We start from the raw sequence: 23,328 nt of genomic DNA on the forward strand, positions 1-23,328 counted from the left end.
CTCTTCTGATCAAGGGAGAGCAGACAGAGGTAGGAAGAGAGCGGAGAGGACCTGACATCCCCCCTGGGGGTCTGCTTCCAGGTGCTCTAAAAGGGCAGGACGGGGACATCAGATGGGGCCTGAACAGAAGGCTGTGGAGCCAGAGGCAGCACATCACCTCCTCCTTTTCTGGATTCCAGTCTAGGGAGAAGCAGCAGGAGTGGGGATGGGCTGGGACAGGATGGGCTGTGTCCAGTCCAGACTAGGAGTGGTATGAGCCCCCTCCTCTCCCCAGCTGGGCCCTTTCCTTGCAGTGGGGTGCTCTCCGCCCCTCATCTTCATGCACACAGTCATGTCATGGCCCAGGCTGGCCAGATGTTCCAGGGCCGGCCTAAAATTAAAGTCCACTGCCCTTCCCCATAGGTACACTTGTGCCTGTTGGAATACTGGTCTCATTTGGGGTTTGTAAAATAAAGGTCACCGAAGCCCAGGACCCAGACTGTGCCCTTCCACAGAGCTAGGTTGTTCAGGCTGCAGGGCTGCATAAGGTGTTCTTTGTGCCGGTGATGCCTCTGGCGCGGGGTGTTGGAGGCTGGCCTCCCCCAGCCCAGAGCTGCTCCCTGACCGCGGATGCCAAACGGTTGGCTGTGGGTCAAGGGTTGAGGGAACCCTCAAAGGCAGCGTTCCAGGCCAGACCCTCACTCCCATCCTGGAGCCTCCCCTCCCGGCATTACTGAAACTCGCTAAAAGGGGCTTTCATAAACAACGCGAGTCTGAAAACTCGGGCGGCTCTCCCGCCCCTCCAGCCCTGGGGGCTTCAGGAGGGTCTGGGCTGTCTGCCAGCCCCGGCTGGCAGTCCCCAGACTTGGGGGTGGGGTGGGGAGGCGGGGCCTTTTCTCTCAGCTTCCTGCTAGGTTTCCAGCCCGGAGTTTCCTCAGGCCCCAGGCTCCCCCGCTCCCCACCCTGCTCTCCCTTAACCCTTTCCTTGAGGGGGTGGGGGTGGGCGGGGTAGTGGTGCAGGGGGAGGAGTGGCACCGGTTAGCTACTCCAGGGAGGGCTGGGAGGGGCGCGGTGGGAGGAGCTGGGAGAAAGTCCCAGAAACCAAGCCCCCTCTCCCGCACCGAACGCCCCTCCTTCCCCTTCCTCTTCCTTCCACCCAGGAAAGGGGAACGTGGAAGGAAATTAACTTTGACCCCTGATTCTGGCTCGCGGCCTAAAACTTGGGTGGAAGGCGGAGGTTTCGAGGACCCTCCCGTCCCTTCCCCCCACCTCGTCGCCCCCTCCCCCGGCCTTCCGCGCCCCTTCTAACCACCCGGGGGGCGGAGAGAGGGTTCATCTTGCGGGGGCTGACGCAGTGGTGAAGGGGAAAGGCTGGGGGCGGAGGGAAGGGCGGCGGGAGCCCCAGCGGTCCCACCCCCAGCTGCAGCCCCTGGCAGGAAGAGGTTGTCGCGGGAGCCGCCGCCAAAAGAGACGCAGCTCGGGCGGACCGGCGCCCGGGCGGTGGCGGGAGGGTACGAGAGCCGGGTGGACCGCTGCCCCGGCGGGGGGGGGGGGCGCGCCCCTCGCAGGAGGGGGCGTGGCCTGGGCTCCTCGGGCACTCGGCTGGGGTGCCTCCCGCGCTGGGAGCCCGGTGACACTGTCGGCGCCCTCTTTCCAGGGACGGGCGGAGCAGCCATGCTCCTGTCCGGGGGCGACCCTCCGGCGCAGGAATGGTTCATGGTGCAGACCAAATCGAAGCCCCGGGTGCAGCGGCAGCGGCTGCAAGTGCAGCGCATCTTCAGGGTCAAGCTGAACGCCTTCCAGAGCCGCCCAGACACCCCCTACTTCTGGCTGCAGCTCGAGGGGCCCAAGGAGAACATGAGCAAAGCCAAGGTAAACAGCTCGTCCCTACCCCACCCGCCCCTTCCAGCCAGACTCCTCTCGCGCTCCCCTGCCCAGGAGAGGCGGGGGTCCCCAGAGGTCCCTCGACCTGGATTAGGCACTATGGCGGTCAGGTAGTGGGCCAGTCTCCTGTCTTTCCAGATCTGCAGCCTTGGTTCCTTCCCTCTGGTTCCCTTTTTCTTCTCGGCTCTCTCCTGCATGTTACTTCTGTCTCTCAAGTGCGCTGAGAGAACCTCCATGGTGTGTGTTCCCCCATGAGCCTTACATGGCCAGGACCCCAGCATCCATAGCCTGCTCCCTCATCTGGGGAACAACTTAAGGTCCAGCATTTCTTTCTTTCCTTCTTTTTTAAAAGATTTTATTTATTTATTTGACAGAGAGATCACAGGTAGGCAGAGGGGCAGGCGGGGGGTGGGTGGGGTGGGGAACAGGCACCCCACCGAGCAGAGATCCTGATGTGGGGCTCCATCTCAGGACCGTGGCATCCTGACCTGACCCGAAGGCATAGGCTTTAACCCACTGAGCCACCCTGGCGCCCAGGTTTAGCATTTCTATGGCCTCGGCAGTATCTCTTTGTTCTCTACCAAGAAGCTGGAAGGCGCAGGTCCTTCTGTCTCCTTTTAAGTCTCCGTAAATCCTGAGCTACCCCCTTGGAGCCTCTCAGAGTGCTGGACAGGAGGTGCCCTTAGAGACCCTTCTAGAGCAATGCTGGGATTTTACAGATGTGGTATTGGGGATTGGAGAGGGTAAGGGTCTTGCTTGACATCACAGTGTCAGGTGGGGATGGGGGAGGGTGGCAAGTGCTGGAATTAGAACCCAGGGCTTTGGGTTCCCTGCCCCACACTCTTGATGCCCTAGGCAGCCTCTTGCAGGGGCTGGGTGTGTGTGTGTGTGTGTGTGTGTGTGCGCACGCAGATGCTCTGGAAGACAGCGGTCCTTGGGGATGGGTGGGAATCTTGGAGGAGGGCTATGGGCTTTCAGATGAAAGGGGTTGCAGTGTGGGGCTGGGTGCTGGACAGGCTAGATCACAGTGCACCTCTCTTGCATTCTCTCTGGCTTCTCTCACAAACTTCTCCACTTGGGCCTCTCGGGTTCCCTCTGACTCCCAGTCATGGCCAAGGTCTCCCTCTTCCTCTAGATTCCCTTATCTTTTCCTGGAAGGAATGCTGCAGCTTTCCTGGGTCCCAGGTCACCCACTTCCTTTGCACTTCTCACCCCCCATCCCCCCAACACACACCCCTTCTCCAGCTGGGTCCATGCCAGTATCCTAATTGGTCAAGGCCATGGGTGGTGGAGCCCAGAATACACTGGCCAGTGGCAGGCAGGCAGGCTGGAAAGTTCCTCCCTCAGCCCCTCCACTGAGCTGCTTGGTCAGCGGTTTTTCCAGTTCTGACAGAGGTGTAGGGGGAGGGGAGGGGTGCCTGCCCAGAGAATGGATGGGCTGGAGCCCCTGAGATTCAGACTTTTCCGTAGCTAGAATAGGGTGGGCTAATAAGAGGAGCCTTTGGGGTTGTTTTGGGTTCTTAATCTTTATTATTTTATTTTATTTTTTGTTTTAAAGATTGTATTTATTTGTTTGACAGAGAGAGAGAGTACAAACAGGCGGAATGGCAGGGAGAGGGAGAAGCAGGCTCCCGCAGAGCAGGAAGCCCCACTTGGGGCTAGAGGCTCTCAGGGCTCGATCCCAGGACTCGGGGGGAAAATGACCTGAGCCAAAAGCAGATGCTTAACCAACTGTGCTACTTAGGCGCCCCAATTCTTAATCTTTTTATTAATTTGAAATAGAACAACTCACCCTTTTGATTTGTATTTTTAGAGATGCCTAGCACTCCTGCCCCTTGCTTTAAATCCTGGATCAACTTCTCCAGACCTGCCTGCTCCTACTACTGTCTCAGGGTTCCGTGGGCCACTCCCTCCCTCACACCCCAGGCCCAAGAAACCAGTGGCTTTCTTGATTCCCCTACCTGTCCCCTCCTTCCCCTCTGTCTTCCCTCGGGGAAAGGCCCTGTTCAAGATGGAAATATAACATGAGGGTCTTCTAGGTTAGTTCCTCTCTTATTGCACAAAATGAGCAGAGAGAAGACACGGTTGGAGGTTTGGAGCAGGAGAGCAGGGAGGGTGGGAGGATAAGGCTTTGTCCCAGGACTCAGGAGATCTGGGCTCACCCTGTTGTCACCAAGCTGTGTCTGGGACTGAGGGATGTGGCAGAGAGAATTCGAGATCAGGGTTTTCTAGCCTCTAACTGGGTGACCTGGGTCAAATAATTGACTCTCTCTGGAGCCTATTTCTTCATCTATAAAATAATAATATAACACCCATATCATGGAGGGGTTGTGAGTCTGCTGAAATAATGCAGGCTTAAGAATGTTCGCAAATGTGGGGACACCTGGGTGGCTCAGTGGGTTAAGCCTCTGCCTTCAGCTCAGGTCATGATCCCAGCATCTTGGGATTGAGTCCCGAATTGGGCTCTCTGCTCAGCAGGGAGCCTGCTTCTCTCTCTCTCTCTCTCTGCCTGCCTCTCTGCCTACTTGTGATCTCTGTCAAAGAAATAAATAAAATCTTTAAAAGAAAAAAAAGAATGTTCGCGAATGTGGAGAGCTATGTGATATAGATGTCAGTTATTGTTACTCTTTTTTAAATATTTATTTATTTATTTATTTAAAAGATTTTATTTATTTGACAGAGAGAGATTACAAGTAGGCAGAGAGGCAGGCAGAGAGAGAGAGGAGGAAGCAGGCTCCCTGCTGAGCAGAGAGCCCGATGCGGGACTCGATCCCAGGACCCTGAGATCACGACCCGAGCCGAAGGCAGCGGCTTAACCCACTGAGCCATCCAGGCGCCCCTAAAGGTTTATTTATTTTGAGGGGAGGGGCAGAGGAAGAGGAAGAGAATCCTCAAGCAGACTCCATGGGGGTGGGGGAGGTGCCTCCATCCTAGGACCCTGAGCTGGTGGCCTGAGCTAAAACCAAGAGCCGGGCGCTGAACCTACCGACCCAGCCACCACAGATGTCAGTTATTACTGTACAACTTTGAATGACTGCTTTTGTCTCTGATTCTCAGTCTCCTTGTTTGTAAAATGAAAAGCTGAAATTAAAGTAAGATGAAATGCTCCCCAGGGTTGAGCAATCTGATCCGTGACAATTTCTCAAGTCTGATGATGTCTTGTGGCTTCCATGTGGAGGTGCTGGGGCTGACTCTAATCCCAGCTGTGGGGACACCGAAGCCTGCACTTTGATAACGTGCTGTGATACTCAGGCCAACGGGCAGAGAGGACTAGTGAGACCAGAGGCTGACGGATGGGAGAGGGGTGAGCATGGCGGGGGCTGGATGGGGAGGGGAGGAGGGGTGAAGGAGACCGGCTCATCTGGAGGAGGGCCTGGGTATGCTTCTGAATTCTACTCACTGGCTTTCCAGGAAAATGTCCGTAGAACTCGAGTGCCTTTAAATTGTTCTCTTGTGGTGGGATTTAAGAAATAATGAAGTCATTTGCCAGAAATCACCTTCCCAGGTGGCAAGAAACAAACACTGGGGGGGGCCTGGCCTCTCTGAGGTGAGATCAGCAAGTGGAAAGGAGGGTTTTATTTATTTATTTAATTAGATTTTATTTATTTGTTAGAGAGAGTGAGAGAGCACGCACAAGCAGGGGAAGCGGCAGGCAGGGGGCGAAGCAGGCTTCCCACCAAGCGGGGAGTCCAATGCCGGACTGGGTCCCAGGACCCTGGGATCATGACCTGAGCCAAAGGCAGACACTTCACTGTCTGAGGCACCCAGGTGTCCCTGAAAGGAGAGTTTTAAATAGTGATCAGAATTTCCCAGGGACAAGCCCTGCTCAGCGCACTGTCTTTGACAATGGCAAGGAAGCATTGAGCACAGAGAGGAGAGGGGACATTTCACTTTCCTCCTTTCTGGAGATGCCTCCTTTCTGGAGATGATGGAGGGAGGGGAGGGGGAACCAGAGACTGGGTTCAGAGAGCTGTGGGGCAGGGCGTGGTTTGCTGACTTTGGGCTTGGCTTGTCAGATGGAAGCTGATAGGTCCCTTGATCCACTTCGTAAGCAAGTCACATGGAAGTTGGTGGTCAGGGATTTGCTGGAGCTGGGTGCTACTAATGCCTACTGTTTCAGGAAGTTTGCAAACCAGTGGCGCCCCACTGGTAGTTTGAAATCAGCCATTGTGGGAGTAGTTATGCCATAGAAATTGTCAAATGCTACAAATCAGGGCTATCATCGCGCCACCCCCCACCCCACCGCCCCCAGGGGCTGATTGTCAGTCTCTTACCTAATTGTGTTTTGGGCAACTAATCTCTCTCTCTTTTTTAATTTAATTTTATTTTATTTTTATTTATTTATTTTATTTTTTTTAAAAGATTTTATTTATTTATTTGACAGACGGAGATCACAAGTAGGCAGAGAGGCAGGCAGAGAGAGAGGAGGAAGCAGGCTCCCTGCCCAGCAGAGAGCCCGATGTGGGGCTCGATCCCAGGACCCTGGGATCATGACCTGAGCTGAAGGCAGAGGCTTTAACCCACTGAGCCACCCAGGCGCACCTCTCTCTCTTTTTTTAAACTTAATTTTTCTTCTATAAAGGTAATGCACAATTAAAAAGTCCAATACTTTTCAAAAAGCAGACAGTAGGACACCATGATTCCCTGCTGTGTTCCTCCCAACTGCCTCTTCTGTGCTCTTCCTCCTAGACAGTACTCCCTGTGGCATTTCCTCATCTCCACATTCCTAAAAAAAAAAGTATATGTATATATATACACATATATATGTGTGTGTATATATATGTATATATGTATATTATCTTTTGATTAATTGGTTTTATTTTTTTCATGTATTTTTCTCTTTTTAAAATTTAAATTCAATTTTTTTTTTAAGATTTTATTTATTTATTTGAGAGAGAGAGAGAGAGAGCATGAGAGGAGAGAGGTCAGTGGGAGAAGCAGACTCCTTGCCGAGCAGGGAGCCTGATGTGGGACTCGATCCTATGACTCCAGGATCATGACCTGAGCCAAAGGCAGTTGCTTAATCAACTGAGCCACGCAGGTGTCCCTAAAATTTAAATTCAATTAAATAACAGATAGTGTACTATTAGTTTTTTTAGTCCCTTACATCGTCATCCTTTTTTCCCAATAGAGTTATATATTTCAGTTTTCTGTCAAACCTGTGTCACTCACATCTGGGCATTGCCCTGTATTCTGCTTATGTTTTCTTTCTGACTTGTGCTTCACTAAGGCTGGTTTTCCTTTGTACCTGTAGCCAATTCTTACAATTTCAGTAGCCTCTCACTACAGTTTTCTAGAAGGTCAATCTATGTGCTCAGGGTGTTGTTCACCCTGAGGACATCTTTCTGTCTAGCCAGGACTGCACAGCTGGCATCTGAGACTTCAGTTTGCTGTCCTTGGCATCATTTGCCTGTTTTCTTTGTTAAATGCCTTGTTTCCTGGACTGAATGTCTTTTTCTTTCTTGGGTTGGTGGAGCACATCCATCGGTGGTGTCATCAAGTGAGAAAGATGGTACAGTGCTGAAGGGTATGCTGGTGACTGCTCTCAACGAGCTTGTCTCTGGAGTCTGACCCTCTAGACCAAACTAGCTGTCCCCCTTGCCTGCGGATGCCTGTGCTCTTAGAACAGTGGCTGGCATCTAGTAGGTGCTCAGTGATGATTTGTTGAATGGGTGGATCCATTCAGAGATCTGTCTTTGTCATCATCCTGGAGATTCTTTGCTTTCTTCCCATGTCCTTTCTTGGTTTCCTTTGTTGATTAGCTGGAAGATATTCCTTAGTAGCTTCCCGAGAAACCCCCTCCCGCAACCCAAAGGTGTTTTTTTGTTTTGTTTTGTTTTTTAATTTATTTAACAGACAGAGATCACAAGTAGGCAGAGAGAGTAGGCAGAGAGAGAGGAGGAAGCAGGCTCCCTGCTGAGGAGAGAGCCTGAGATCATGACCTGAGCTGAAGGCAGAGGCTTGAACCCACTGAGCCAGCCAGGCAGAGACCTTACACCATTGACTTCTTGCTCTTGGGACATCTGAAGCTCTTCCAGGACCTAGGTCCTTTGTGTGTGAAATGTCTTCCCTCTGGAAGTTTGTAGTTTTCCCACTGTTTTGAGGTTTCTCAGTAGGAACCCGTTGTTTGGGTCTGTCTCATCCATCTTCAGATGTGCTCTGTGGCACAGGTGCTCTGTGGGCTTGTCTGTCTGGACACTCATGTTCTTCAGATCTAGAAAATTTTCAGAAACTATTTCGTTGATGATTCTCCCCTGTGTTTCTTAACCTCTCTGGAACTCCTCTTCAGACATTGAGCTTTCTGGCCTGGTGTACTTATTCTTATTTTTTCTCCTGTTCTCCAATTCTGACTTTTTGCTCTGTTTTCTGGAGTTTTCATGAAGTTTATCTTTCAACCTTTTTATTTTTTAATTTTCTAAAAGATCTTATATATTTATTTGGGAGAGGGTAGGAGCAGAGTGAGAGGGAGAGAATCTCAAGCAGACTCCTCACTGGGTATGGAGCCTGACCTGGAGCTCAGTCCCATGACCCCGAGATCATGATCTGAGCTGAAATCAAGAGTCAGGTGCTCCACTGCCATCATATTTTTTAATATCTTAAAGTCATTTATGGGGGTGCCTGAGTGGCTCAGTTGGTGGAGCATGTGACTCTTGATCTCAGGTTGTAGGTTTGAGCCCCATCTTGGGTATAGAGATTACTTAAAAATAAAATCTTAAAAAAAAGTCACTTATGTTTCTCTGAATTCTCTTTTCAAAGGGGTGTCTGGGTGGTTCAATAAGTTAAGCGGCTGACTCTTGGTTATGGCTCAGGTTGTGGTTTCAGGGTCTTGGGATCAAGCCCTGCCTCGGGCTCCACACTAACCAGGGTCTGCCTGAAGATTCTCCCTCTCCCTCTGCCAGCCCTCCCCACTTGCACACACACTCTTCCTCAAAAAAATAAATCTTGGAAAAAAAATAGTATCCTATTCTTGTTTAATGTGCCAGTGTTGTATATTATCCCCCTGAGAGAGCAATGATAGTAAATGTTTTGGAGTTTTCTTCTCTCTGCCTTGTTTCTCTTCCTTCAAATTGTTCCCTGCCCCTTTCTGTATGTTTTCTTTTTTTTTTTCCTTCCATCTTTACTTTTTTTTTTTTTTTTGACCCTGAGATCAAGACCTGAGCTAAGATCAAGAGTCAGATGCTTAAGGGACTGGGCCACCCAGGCGCCCCTGTGTGTTTATTTCACATTAGAAGTTTTTCCCATGTGTCATGGTAATCCTTGCACGAGGCTGACTCTGGTTGGTTTTGAACTTGTTTGTGCAGAGACCTGAGGGTGCTGTCTATCAGGGAGCCTGTTTGGTGATCTTTAGGTCTTTGCTCTCTGGCTGGCCAGATTTCCAGAATGTATTTCTCTGTTCTGTCCTGGAGGGTCACGGTCTGGCTGCTGAGTTGCTGAATGGGAAGAATGAGTTGCTCTGCGTTCAGCTTTCATTGCAGACTTCATCATTTGGCCCTCTTCCCTTCCTTCATGTTTTTTTGTATGGTCTCCACACCCTCAAGTATGGTGATGAACCTCTAATCCCAGGACCTTGTTTCCCGCCTGCTAGTTTGTCTAGAGAGCAAACCTCACGGTATGTGAAGGTACTTGCCCAGCCTTCATGTGAGGGGCTGGTTGATCTCCCCAGCTCTAACTACTCCTCAAACAACTTTGCCTCAGTCTACCTTTTTATTTATTTGTTTTTACTTTTACATTTTACTTATTATTTATTTTATTTTATTTTTAAGTAATCTGTATACCCAACGTGGGGCTCAAGCTTACAACTCTGTTGTTTCTTTACCTTTTTTTGCTGAATGGTATAGACAGCCCCATGGCTAAGGCCCCAGACTTTGGAGTCAGGGTGCCTGAGTATCCCAGCCCACTATCTGTGTAACCTTGGACTTGTGCCCTTCCTTGCTCATCTAAAATGGGGATGGTAGCCATTTCCTTCTAGGGCTGAGAGAGGAAATCTCATGAGATCATGTGTATATAAGCCTGATACACAGTAAGTATTCAATGAATATTAGTTCACATTTATTATTTGGAAAATGGTCTTAGTTTTTAATCTGTCTTTTAAAAAATATTGAACAGTTAATGGAACAATAACTATTTTAAGCTCTTTGCACAAAGAGAAGAAACCACCCACAGTCTTCTTCTCTAGCATGTTTCTTCATTTTTACATATTGTTTTTCAAGTAATTGGAATGTAGGGTGCTGGGGTGGGGATTGGTTAAGGTCTGTGACAGTTATCCCGCTCCTGGTCAGATTCACCCTGCTGGGCAGTGGGACCTGCTAAGGTTCTGGGTGGGAGGGGTTGGCTTCGGATGTCTATCAGGTTTTGAGCTGGTTTTGGACTGATCTCGAAGAGGTTAGACCTGGGCCTAAGTGCCTAGGTGTATTTTAGGCCCTTTGGGGAAGGGGTTGGAGGCCTGTGGCCCAGCGCAGGTAGAAGAGGTAAGCACAGTTCTGAGCGGGGGGCTGGAGTGGTCTTTAGAACAGCTGCTGGAGATCTAAAATGCAGCCTTTGCACCCTAATGGAACTGTTAGGGGAAAATAGGAAGAGGGATGACAATCAGGGATGTGGGGATGTGGAGGAACAGGAGGGACATGAGGGCGAGTGTTATCGACATGGGTTGGCTGATGAAGTGGGAGTGTCCATGCTCCCATGGAACTCATGGGGCCATGCTGGTATAGCTTAGCCGCGCAGGGGAGAGCTCCAACCTGTCCCCTCCCAGCGGCTGCTGAAGCCTGAGTGTGTGAGGCCTGTAAACATGAGGAGATGGTCTGCCCAGAGAGCCAGAGGCCTTCGTTCTGGTTCAGCCATCATGCATATCTGTGGGGCTCCCCTGGATGCTGGCCCAGTGACTTATGACTTACCTCCTCCTCTCTTCCCTCTGGGCAACAGAGTTACCATGGTTATAGGTATGGGTTGTGCTAGAGACCTTCTGTAGGGGGATTAAGCCAGAATCCCACAGGATTACCCTGCGGTCACTGTGTAGTCTGAGGAGGTAGAAAGAGCCCTGGTTTCAGAGTCAGACAGAGGTGGATTGTGTTCCTGGCCCGTCAGCCTGTAGCTGTGTGTCATCGGGCAAGCGAGGTGTCCCTTCTGAGCATGCAGAATGGGAATAGGCTGAGCCAGACTTTAGGCTAAGCACTTCTTTGTATTAATGCATTGAAGCTCCATATTAGCCTCATGAGGGAGGACTGTTATCCCCATTTTACAGATGAGGAATCGCAGGCACAGGGAGGGTAGATCACTTGCCCCAGGTCGCATAGGTTCCTGGCACGGGGAGGATACTCAGTAGTGTACAATTCCCCTTCTAGCTGGCTCCTGTTTCTAGAATTGCAGGTTAGGACTGGGGTATCTCACTTAACCTGCCATCTTACAGGCAAAGGGACAGAGGTCTCAGGAAACAGGTAAAGTTCCACAGTTAACCTGCCTCACCTGGTGCAGCCGAGTTGGAACTAGAGCAAGGGCCCTGACTCCAAGTCTAGGTGTTTTCCCCTTCCCCTGGGTGCCTCCCTCATCTCTTGGGAGAGTTCCCTGGGAAGAAATGAGTGTGTGAGGGGGCAGGACCAGGAGAGAGGGGCTGGCCATGGGGGCAGCATTGGATTATGGTAGGACAAGTCCCTGGGGAGGGGCAGGCCTTGGGGTGGGGAGTGCAAGCCAGTGAGTGCAAGCCCATAAAAGGATGACTTCCTTTGTGCTTCCTCTCCCCATTGTGGCTTCAGGAATATCTGAAGGGCCTGTGCAGCCCGGAGCTGTGGAAGGAGGTTCGCTACCCACAGGCCCTGCACTGCGCCTTCCTTGGGGCCCAGGGCCTCTTTCTCGACTGTCTCTGCTGGAGCACTCTGGCCTACCTGGTGCCTGGCCCCCCTGGCTCCCTGATGGTGGGGGGGCTGACTGAGTCTTTCATCATGACCCAGAACTGGCTGGAGGAGCTGGTGGGGCGGCTGCGCTGGGGCCCTGCCGCTCTGCTTACCCCTCGGGGGATCTGGGAGGCCGAGGTGACCAGGGCCTTCGGGGCCCTGGTCTGGATCCGCGGTGACCAGTATGCAGGGGATCTGCTGCAGCTGCCCCCAGCGGTCCAAGAGCTGCTGCTGAGCCTGGTGCGGGACGCTGCAGGCAAGGAGGACATCATCGAGTGGCTCAGCCGCATCGGCACTTCCGAGTCACGCTCTGACCCCGAGGTCCTGATCTGCCCTCCTCACCAGCAGAAGGAAGGCCCGGCCATGGTGTCTGTGGGAGACGGTCCTGGGCCCTTCCTGGAGGTGGGGACCCTCCAGAACAGGAATCAAGAACATTCCAAGAGGTTAACCAGCCTGGGAGCCACCAGGGCCCTGGTCTTGGGTGCGCCGGGCCAGAACACACAACAGGAAACAGCAAACCAGCTGGTACGGTAAGTTCTGCTGAAGAAGCTCTCTGCTTCTCTGATCCTCTCCCTGCTCCCCCACCCCAAGGAAGTTGTGGGGGACTTTTGTGGTTTAACCACCCTTCCAATAAACGTGGGCTTTTTCTAGGGTCAATTCCAACAGCCATGGTGGCGCAGACAGCGGTCGAGAGGAAGGGCCAGCGCGAGCCACCAGCAGCCAGGACTCTGCACCCCATGCACAGGCCCTGTCCCAGCAGAAGCCAGGCCAGAGAGCGGAAGACAAAGTCCCCTTCCAGCCCCCAGTGTCAGCCCTGGGCTTGTGCCCGCCCTGGAAGGCCTGGACCCCTGGGCCTGCCTTTGGGCCCTTGTGGCCCGGGGCTATCGCCGCCACCTTCTGGAGGATCAATGAGCTGCACTCCCTCCACCTGGCCTGGCTCCTGTCCCAGGCATGCTTCAGTTTCCCCTTCTGGCAGAGGCCCCTAGGCCCCATTCAGTTCAAGCTACCAGGGCAGAATCCTTTGCCCTTGAATCTCGAGTGGAAGCAGAAGGAGCTGGTTCCTTTGTCCAGCATGGAAAGCCCCGAGTGCAGACCAGAGGCGGGACCAGGAGGAGAGGCAGCCCTACAGAACTGCCCGAGGCCGGAGACCCCCCCGAAAGTCATGAGTTTATTGGTAGTCTCAGGGGGCTCAGGTGTAAAGGACAAGACTAGCCCCGGACTTCCCCAGATAGGACCACCCTTGACCTCTGTACCGCCACTGCAAACTGGAAGCGAGCCAGGGGATCAAGGAAGCGGGCAGTGGGACAGTAAGGGGCCAGAAGAGGGGCCCTTTCCGGCGCTGCTGCCAGGGCAAGGAGTGTCTACAGCTCAGGGGGGGCCCGTGGCTCAAGGGGGGCTGACCGCGCCATCAGTACCTGATGCTCAAACAGTGCCTGAAACTCTTGAAGTGCCCATGGCTGCAGCAGTGGCCACAGCTCAAACCCCACCTGCAGATCAAGGGCTGCCTGCTGTCCCCAAAGTGCCTACAGCCCAGACGACGCTGGCAGTCCCTGCGGAACCTGCAGCTCTCGAAGTGCCTTCGGCCCCCACGAAGCCAGCAGCTCCAGGGGTGCCCTCGGCTCAGAAGACAGCCGTGGCTCCGCCGGCATCAGCAACTCCAGGGGCACCTGCAAATCCAAAAGCTCCCGCAGCTCAGAAAACGCCTTCGGCAAAATCGTCACCTGCAGGGCCCAAAGCTCCCAAAGCCCAAACTGGGCCTCTAGCCAAAACAGGGTCTGCTGGCCCCAAAGCCCCCAGAGCTCCCAAAACTGCGGCTCAGAAGACACTCGCAGATTCGGGACCGGTCTTGGGTGCGGCCAAACTCGCGAGCGAGGGCCAGTCTTCGTCAAGGGGTGACGCCTCCTTCCCAAAGGGCAAGGCGGAGGCCGAAAGGCAGGGCCCCCAGTCCGGCAGCACCTCGGCTCCCAGTCGTAAGCACCAAGCTCAGACAGAGGGGTTCCTGGGGGCGCGGGAGGGAGCCCCGAGGCAGCCGCCTCGCCATCCACAGGCAAACAGCACGGTGACCAGCTTCCAGAGGTACCACGAGGCCCTGAACACCCCTTTTGAGCTGAACCTGTCGGGGGAACCCGGGAACCAGGGTCTGCGGCGAGTGGTCATCGATGGGAGCAGTGTGGCCATGGTGTGAGTACCCATGGGTGTGGGGTGGCCCAGGGGGACAGAGTGTGGCATCCCCTCTTGACCTCTGCGGGTGGGGCCACAGGGTTCAAATGGGGAAACGGCAGTGTGCACGGAAAGGTTAAGACAGCCCCGAGAAGGGAGATTTCTCTTCTTCCGCTTTGATGGAAGCAGAACCAGGCCCAAAGAGGTGATGAATCTTGCCCCAGATTCCAGAGCCCAGTAAGGGGCCAGGCTGGCCTTGGCTTCCCATCTGTCCCCTGCCAAGGCCTGTGCTCCCACTGTGGCCTGTCGCACGTGGTACGGTGTTTGTCAACCCCAGGCCAGCGGTCAGTGTTGAGCCGGAGCCTGGCGGCCCAGCCCAGGTGTCCTTTATGTGGCCTTTCCTGCCTCCGCTAACCAACCCTTAGAGACCATCCTGCTTGCCCAGAGTTTACTGCTGTACATGTGTTCGCCCAGGTGTGTGGGAGACCTGTGGTCTTTCCCCACAGAAGATGGGAGTTACTGTGCTGAACATGCTCCCAGCAGACACGTAGTGGCAATGGCTGCTCTTTTGCTTCTAGCCCTGAATTGAGTTCTTTGGGTGTAGAGGTTGCCTTCTTTTTCCTTTTGCCCTGGAGGGCCCTATTCATGTGCATGCACACGCGCGTGCACGTACTCACACATATGCAGGTGTGCAACATACCCCCCACCCAAGCATGCAAACACACACTTACAGAGTGGGTCTTTCCAGAATGTTCGATGATGGATGAAAGGGACAAGGGCATTGTCGGCGCAGATGTGGGTGCGTGGCATTGCCTGGCTCTGAGGGAGGGCTGAGGGGCAGGGCCATGTTCCTCAGGAGGAACTTGTTCATCTCCTGCCCGCTCCCCCGCCCCTCCAGGCATGGCCTTCAGCACTTCTTCTCCTGCCGTGGCATTGCCATGGCGGTGCAGTATTTCTGGAACCGGGGCCACCGAGAGGTCACTGTGTTCGTACCTACCTGGCAGCTGAAGAAGAACCGGAGGGTGAGAGGTGAGCTGCCCGCTGCCTCTCTGTCCCGACTGTGGCCTCTGCCTGGTGGCCTGTCCTCTGAGCATATCTGTCTTCTGCCTTTCGCCTCCAGAGAGCCACTTCCTGACGAAGCTGCACTCCCTCAAGATGCTTTCAATCACCCCCTCCCAGCTTGAGAATGGCAAGAAGATCACCACCTACGACTACAGGTGTGCCAGTCCCAGGCCTACCTTCTGTAGGGCTCAGGGGGCGGGCTTGAGTGGTGGCGGAGGGGGGCTGGGCAGTTGTGTCAGGCGGGGTCCTGCCTCCTCTGCTCTGGGGAGATGGAGGCTGGCATTTCTGAGGGGCATGAGGGGCACCTTGGAGAGGATGGCCTGGGACATGGGGCCCTCTGGAGGCAGAGGGAGGGATGCCATGAGGAGAGGGCTCCAAGATTGGCCCTACCCAAGGCCAAGGGTGAGTCCGATTTTGGGACTCTGCAGCTGCATTCCCTTAGTCAACAGGCTTTCTTCTGTGACCTACCAGCTGAGACCCACCACTTTGGGTAGACTAGCCCAGGGGACTTCTGGTGTTTCTAGTGAGCTGCTTCCCCAAGTGACTAATTCAGGGCTCCAGTTTGGGCTAAAGTTCATGTCTCAAGGAACTGCCTCAGTCTTTTCCTTCCTCCAGCCCTGGCACCTGGAGGAGGCATGTGTGTGACTGTATGTGCTTGGAGCCCTGGCTGGGCTCTGAAAATGGAGTTTGACTGGCCCTGTCTCCTTGATAAAGCCCTAGGACCTCTCTACTTGTCAGTCCTAAACACCTAGTCCCCAGCGTGGCTGAAGGACAGTATGCCCCGGGCGGGGGTAGGGGTAGGGGGTGGTGCGGGTGAGGGTTGTGATGCTGCCTCTGTGGGGGTAGGGACTGTCCTGCCCTGGTCACTGGTCCTAGGCTGGAGCCGATGCCGGGCACACGCAGGTCTTGGCTGCCCTTAGGCACCTCCTGTGCTGGGCACTGAGAAGTTCGGCTTCTGCCCACTTTTCCCAAGACCTGGCCTCTACCCAGGCTGGGAAGGGCTGGGCATGATAGCCCAGGCATCCCTCCTTCAAGGGCTAGGCCCTTTGATAAGGTCTTGAAGTGCCTCCAATTTCGGGGCTGGCTTTGAGGGAAGGTGGCTTTTCTGCAGAGGCCCCTCTGCTGGGCACTTGTGGAATAGCATGCTTGCGGCCACCAGAATGGCCGCTTCCGGGGAATGCCGAGAAGTAGGTGGCCTTTGCTTTCTTTCCTGGTCACAGCCCTCTTTCAAGGAGAGGTGATCCTTGGAAAAGTGGATTTGTTTATTCAGGTATGTGTTTTTATATATGGTTATATGTATATACATACATACATACAGGTGTATATATGTAGCGTGTATACGTACAAAGAGACGTATGTATATCTGTCTTGGCACGTATGGGAATGTTGTGCACTGGTGAAGAGGAATAATGGAATATTTGTGTGCATGCTGTGTGGGAGGCACTGAGGCAGGCACTTCAGTGTCCCATCTCACTTAGTTTAATCCTCACAGTCATACAAGGTAGGTATTTTTTGTCCATTTTGTCTATGTGGAAACAGTAGCGGTAAAAAACGCATGTGTGAATGCGGGCGAGTGTGCGGGTTCCCGTGTGCGTGTCTGTGCATGTGTCTGTGAATGTGTGTCTCTTCAGTAGGGGTCAGTGCTTGTATGTACAGACCCCTGTACGGTTGGGGGTGTGCATCCAACCTCCCCCTCTCAGGGGCTAGTGGTGACCCCGGATGGCTGCATAGACAAGGGCATGGGCTCCCGAGCCCTGGCTCCCCGACCACTGGGGCAGCCTCTTTGGTCAGCACACCTCCGCGTGCACTGCGAGTTCATTTTCCCCAAAGGCCTGGCAAGGGAGGGTTTCTTGGTGGTGAGCAGCAGCCCCTCTCCCTGCAGGTTCATGGTGAAGCTCGCAGAGGAGACAGACGGCATCATCGTTACCAACGAGCAGCTACACATCCTGATGAATAATTCCAAGAAACTGATGGTCAAAGATCGGTGAGGTGATCCCCGGGGCTGGAGCTATTCCTTGCTTGGGGATGTCAGGCAGCCCCTGGCAGTGGGTGTTGGGCCCGGGAGAGGGGCCTTGGACCTCTGCCCACCAGCACCTGCCTGCAAGAGGAGATGGGGGTCTCAACCCCTGTACGGACACCCGGGAGGGCAATGGGGCCATGGGTGGGTCAAGGCCTCCCCTATGACCACGTCTCTTCTTTCCCGGGTCCAGCCTGCTACCCTTCACCTTTGCGGGGAATCTCTTCATGGTGCCAGATGACCCCCTGGGCCGTGATGGTCCCACCCTGGACGAGTTTCTGAAGAAGCCAAACAGGTAATGGGCTGGGCCTCTGCTGCTTCCCAGCCCCTGCCTCCCCCACCCCGGGACCGACCAGAAACGCCTCAGTGCTAGCCAACGTTTGTCTAGTGCTTAACGATGAGCAGAGTAGTTAGATTTTTCAGGTCTTCACACTTCTCCTGCATTGATGCCTCCATAAACCAACCGTAGGTGGTTTTCAGTTTTCCAGTTTTGCCTACATGCTTTCATACTGCACGCACCCTGCCACAGCTGGCATTTGTACTCAAAGTCTTACTGTTTTTTTCCCCCAGATCCATGCCACGTGAATTCACGTGGTTCATTTTATTTTTTATTTTTATTTTTATTTTTATTTTTTTTAAGATTTTTACTTATTTATTGGACAGAGAAATCACAAATAGGCAGAGAGGCAGGCAGAGAGCCCGATGCGGGGCTCGATCCCAGCACCCTGGGATCATGACCTGAGCCGAAGGCAGAGGCTTAACCCACTGAGCCACCCAGGCGCCCCCACGTGGTTCATTTTAATGGCTGTGTGGCATTCCATTCCACAAGTACCTAGCAGATGTAGCGAATCTTTCTTTGAGGCTCATTTGACATTTTCCATGTTATGCTATCGCACCGGTGCTGCTGTGGACAGCCTCGTTCTTGTTTCCTGGTGAATGAGGCCAGCTGTGCTAGAGTCCATTCTGATGGATTTTTCCTTCTGTGTATTGTCTTTGATTCTCACAGATGGGGTTAGACACATATGACCATCATCCTGGGCCAGGTTTGCAGTAACTCAGATGCCCTGGTATCCGCTCCCTTTGAGCTACCTTACTGCCCACCTCCCAGTTGCTGGGGTCCCGTGGGGAACTCTGGTCAGGACCTTATGGACAGTGATTGTTCCCAGGGCCAGCTCGCTCAGTTTCATCTCCCTGCGTTTGTCTGCTGTTCCCTCCCGATCCCTCTTCGGGCCCTGTTCCCTCTCTTGATCTTCCCCTGGCTTGCTCGTTCTTGGGGCCAGTTGGAAGTGCCAGTCGCCTCACTCTTACCAAGTCATCAGCTTAGATCTGGTTGAAAATGTTGCTTGGTTAATGAGGATTTGGTTGGATGAGGCTTCAGGGGGCAGCTGCATCTCTGAAATGGAGGCCCAGCCCAGCCTGGAGGTGGAGGGGGTGCTGGTGGGCGGGGTCCTGACAGAGGCTCTGCTGTGTCCCTGGCTGGCACTTGGCCCGGCCACAGGGACACTTGGCCATGAGGCAAGGCTCTGCAGATGTGGTTTTCTGCTGCGGGGCCCCTCTGTCCTCCACGAGGCCCTTTAGCGCCTCCACTCTGCTCTTCTGGTGTAGGCTGGACACTGATGTGGGCAACTTCCTGAAGGTGTGGAAGACCCTTCCTCCCAGCTCAGCCAGCACCTCTGAGCCTAGTGACGGTGTCGACCTTGTGCCTCCCGAGAGTCTGCCGAATATAGAGGACGTCCAGGAGGAGAAGGAGGGGCAGGATGAGGAGCAGAGGGAGGGGCAGGGGGCGCAGGAGCTGCCTGAAGAAGATGCCCCAGACTCCTCCCTGGCCTCAGTGTTCATGGCTGAGTGCTCTTCCCTTTCTGAGGAAATCCTCCGGTGCCTCAGCCTCCACGACCCCCCAGACGGGGCCCTAGACGTTGATCTCCTGCCTGCGCCAGCTTCTCCTTACCTGGGCATCCCCTGGGACGGGAAGGCACCCTGCCAGCAGGTCCTGGCCCAGCTGGCTCAGCTGACCATCCCTAGCAACTTCACTGCCCTGTCCTTCTTCGTGGGGTTCATGGACTCCCACCGTGATGTCATCCCCGACTATGAAGCTCTCGTGGGCCCCCTGCACAGCCTCCTCAAGCAGAAGCCGGACTGGCAGTGGGACTGGGAGCACGAGAAGGCCTTCCTGGCTCTGAAGCGAGCCCTGGTGTCTGCCCTCTGTCTGACGGCCCCCAATGCCCAGCTGCCCTTCCGTCTGGAGGTGACAGTGAGCCAGGTGGCCCTGACGGCCGTCGTCTATCAGGAGCACTCAGGGAGGAAGCACCCCATAGCCTATACCTCAAAACCTCTCCTCCCCGACGAGGAGAGTGAGGGCCCCCAGTCAGGGGGAGACAGCCCCTATGCTGTGGCCTGGGCCCTCAAACATTTTTCCCGCTGCATTGGAGACACCCCAGTGGTCCTGGACCTTTCTTACGCCTCCCGGACCACTGTGGGCCCCGAGACCCAGGAGGGCCGCAGGGTTTCCAAAGCATGGTTGATCCGATGGTCCCTCCTGGTACAGGACAAAGGCAAGAGGGCCCTGGAATTGACCCTTCTCCAAGGCCTGCTGGGAGAAAACCGGCTGCTGACGCCCGCATCCTCGATGCCTCGCTTTTTCCAGGTCCTGCCTCCTTTTTCCGACCTGTCCACTTTCGTCTGCATCCACATGTCGGGCTATTGCTTTTACCGTGAGGACGAGTGGTGTGCCGGCTTTGGTCTCTATGTCCTGTCTCCCACCAGCGCCCCGGTCTCCCTTTCCTTCTCTTGTTCCCCTTACACACCAACCTATGCCCACCTGGCAGCCGTGGCCTGTGGCCTGGAGCGCTTCGGCCAGTCCCGCCTCCCAGTGGTTTTCCTCACGCACTGCAACTGGATTTTCAGCCTCCTCTGGGAGCTCCTGCCCCTGTGGAGGGCTCGAGGCTTCCTCTCCTCAGACGGGGCCCCGCTACCTCACCCAAGCCTGCTCTCATACATCATCTCACTCACCTCTGGCCTCTCCTCCCTCCCATTTATCTACCGAACCTCCTACAGGGGCTCCCTGTTTGCCGTGACAGTGGACACCCTGGCCAAACAGGGCGCACAGGGGGGCGGGCAGTGGTGGGACCTGCCCAAGGACGTGCCGGTTCCCGTCGTGTCCCCCCACACCATGGGCAAGAGGCCTGACTTGCTGGCATTGCAGCAGAGTGACAGCACCTTGGCTGAGGTCATTGCCAAACTGCGGGTTGGGCAGAAACTGCCCGGCTCCTCCCCCTTCAGTTCTGTCTTTAACTCCCTCAGCCTCGACCAGGAGAGCGGCCTGCTCATGTTTAAGGCTGATAAGAGGCCCAGGGTCTGGGTGGTCCCAAGGCAACTCCGGAGGGACCTGATTTTCTGTGTGCATGACCCACCCTTGGGTGGCCACCAGCGGCCCGAGGAGACCTACAAGAAGTTGCGGTTGCTGGGGTGGTGGCCTGGGATGCAGGAGCATGTGAGGGACTACTGCCGGAGCTGCCTGTTCTGTATCCCACGAAACCTCACCGGCAGTGACTTGAAGGTCATTGAGTCCCCGTGGCCTCTCCGGTCCACTGCCCCCTGGTCCACCTTGCAGATCGAGGTGGTGGGCCCCATCACCATCAGCGAGGAGGGCCACAAGCATGTGCTGATCGTGGCTGACCCCAACACCAGGTGGGTGGAGGCCTTCCCGCTGAAGCCCTACACACACACGGCGGTGGCCCAGGTGCTGCTGCAGCATGTGTTTGCCAGGTGGGGCGTCCCCGTGAGGCTGGAGGCTGCCCAGGGCCCCCAGTTTGCTCGGCACGTCCTGGTGAGCTGTGGGCTGGCGCTGGGAGCCCAGGCAGCCTCCCTGAGCCGGGACCTCCAGTTCCCCTGCCTGACCAGCTCCGACGCCTACTGGGAATTCAAGAGGGCCCTCAAGGAGTTCATCTTCCTGCATGGCAAGAAGTGGGCAGCCTCCCTGCCCTTGCTGCACCTGGCCTTCAGGGCCTCCTCCACCCAGGCCACGCCTGTCCAGATCCTGACAGGAGACGAAGTGAGGCTCGGCAAGCCCCTGTGGTGGGAGATGAGCAGTGCCAATATCGAAGGCCTCAAGATGGATGTCTTTCTGCTGCAGCTCATTGGGGAGCTGCTGGAGCTGCACTGGCGGGTGGCCGACAAGGCTAGTGAAAAGGCAGAGAACAGGCGTTTCAAGCGGGAGAATCAGGAGAAGGAGTGGAATGTGGGCGACCAAGTCCTTTTGCTGTCCCTCCCCAGGAATGGCAGCAGTGCCAAATGGGTGGGCCCCTTCTATATTGGGGATCGCCTGAGCCTGTCCCTCTACAGGGTTTGGGGCTTCCCAACTCCAGAGAAGCTTGGCTGCATCTATCCTAGCAGTCTGATGAAGGCCTTTGCCAAGAGTGGCACACCCCTGTCCTTCAAGGTTTTGGAGCAATGACCGGGGCGGTGGGAGAGCCCCCCACTCCAAGGTCCTGGGCTTTTGCTGCTAGGCCTCCCCCAGCCCCGGGGATTGGTCTCACAGCCCCCTGGGGGCCTCGGTTGTGCCTTTTGTGGAGAAGTTAATTCACAAAGCTTTGCTGAATTGCCTTGAACTGGGGACAAGTGTCCCTATGGAAACATCCCCAGTTTGGGGTATTGGGAGAATGTGTCAAAGGCTGTGAGATATGGGCCTCTGGTGATTTCACCCTGGGGGAAGGATAGGCCAGGCTCAATGTCTTTCCCCGAGTATTCCCATCATCCTGTCACACGCAGGCAGGTATATACACATGTCCCCCAGAGTTTTGCTTCTGGTGTGATTCTGGACTTCCCCTGAACTGTTCATTTGGGGACCCTTTGCCCTTCGAGTTATCACAGCTGACACAAATCCATGAGGTTGTCACAGCCCATTCCCAGTCTCATGGCCACCTTCCTCAGGCTAGGCTAGGTCTGCCCAGCTGTCAAGGAGGGGCTGGCCGTTCGGAGCCAGGGTAGGAGTTTGGCCAGCCACAGAGAGCATCCCACTTGTCACGGGAATGTTATGGGGAGACAGTCAGCCTACCTCAGTTGGCTCCAGACAATGGAGACAAGTCCCTATTCCCTGCTTCAATGGCATCAACATACAGAAATCAAGGATCTTGATGCCAAGTGTGGCATCTCTATCTGACAAGCTACTTGTGGCATCTCTATCTGACAAGCTACTTCAGCTAGACCTAGGGGCCCAGGCCTCTGTTTCAAGGTGAGCAGGGCATCTGAAATGAGCAGTCTGGCACATGGTGACGTGCTGGCATGGCTCTCCCTCCCAACCGCACCCCAAAGCCCACAGCCCTCTCCTTCCATGTCCACTGTGCCGTGTGTCCCCCAGACCCTGCACCATGTGCGGCTGCTTTGGTTGGATCACCTGTCCCCGGCACCTGCCTTATGTGTACAGCAAACCTCTGCTCCCTCCGAGCCACTCTGCAGAGATATCTTGTAGGGAGAGTGAATTTCTCCTAGGTGTGTATGCTTAACACTGACCCCTCTGAGTGGCTGCCAGTTCCACCAACAGAGTAGTTCCGGGTGAAGGCCAGCACCGTGTCACTCTGGCAGGGCCTCTGAGTGGTTCTATTTCTCCAAAGTGGAGCCAGTCTCCTGGCCCGGCCCAGATTGCCAAAGCACTTGGCACTGCTAGAGCTAGGCATTGCCTACTGTCGTGTCCAATCTGCTGGTTTTACCAAGAGGCCCAGAGGGGGAAGCCGTGTTCCCAAAGTCACACAGCTAGTTGGTGGCTGAGTTGCTTCCCAACTCTCAGTTCGCTTTAAACAGTGGTGGCGACAGGTTCAAGGGAGGAAATCCCTGAATCCTCTCCAAGTCCCCATCTCCCAGCTCTTATAGACAAACTGCTTCGATGTTACTCTTAAATCATTTCCAGCTGTCCATTCTGTCCAGGAGAGGATGGGTGACAGCTGAGAAATGAAAGGTGAGCTGTGGGATTGCTAGCAGATACCTTCTTATCTCTTTTCCCTCCCCTTCCGCTTCTCTGCCTCCTCCCTCTGATGGTATGCCAACCTCCTGTTCATCCATGGTGGACCCACATACATCTCCCCCCACCCCTGCTGTTAACCACATTTATGATCTTATATCCTTTTATATGATTTTTCATTTGATTTGTCAATAAATGGATCCAAATGGAGCTGGTGTCTATTCTTAGCTGCGGACTCAGTTCTGGGAGTGGGGAGGGTGGGAGGCAGTCCCAGGCTGACATGCGGAGCTGAAGGCCTGGGCATCATCCACCGGAGCTCCTCTGACCCACACTCTTATTTCACAGGTGAGACCAGTACCCAGCAGCGACAGGTGGCAGGCCCCACAGCT

The 23,328-nt window shown here is 54.7% G+C and overlaps 1 protein-coding gene across 3 annotated transcripts; it reads left to right on the forward strand.

The window, feature by feature from the left end:
• The first annotated feature begins 1,014 nt into the window (after positions 1–1,014).
• Positions 1,015–21,802, forward strand: NYNRIN (NYN domain and retroviral integrase containing). Of its 3 annotated transcripts, none has more exons than XM_059181787.1 (8): positions 1,015–1,851; positions 11,610–12,277; positions 12,399–13,928; positions 14,806–14,936; positions 15,028–15,124; positions 16,852–16,953; positions 17,180–17,281; positions 18,592–21,802. In XM_059181787.1, the coding sequence occupies exons 1-8, from the start codon at positions 1,654–1,656 to the stop codon at positions 21,437–21,439; spliced, it is 5,676 nt and encodes a 1,891-aa protein (XP_059037770.1). In that variant the 5' UTR covers positions 1,015–1,653; the 3' UTR covers positions 21,440–21,802. The 3 variants fall into 3 exon arrangements, with proteins under 3 accessions (XP_059037770.1, XP_059037772.1, XP_059037773.1); XM_059181789.1 differs by having other exon boundaries at positions 1,019–1,851; positions 12,093–12,277; XM_059181790.1 differs by having other exon boundaries at positions 1,019–1,851; positions 12,096–12,277.
• The last annotated feature ends 1,526 nt before the right edge of the window (positions 21,803–23,328 follow it).

This window comes from Mustela lutreola, chromosome 7 (assembly GCF_030435805.1).
Source record: "Mustela lutreola isolate mMusLut2 chromosome 7, mMusLut2.pri, whole genome shotgun sequence".
Taxonomy (NCBI): domain Eukaryota; kingdom Metazoa; phylum Chordata; class Mammalia; order Carnivora; family Mustelidae; genus Mustela; species Mustela lutreola.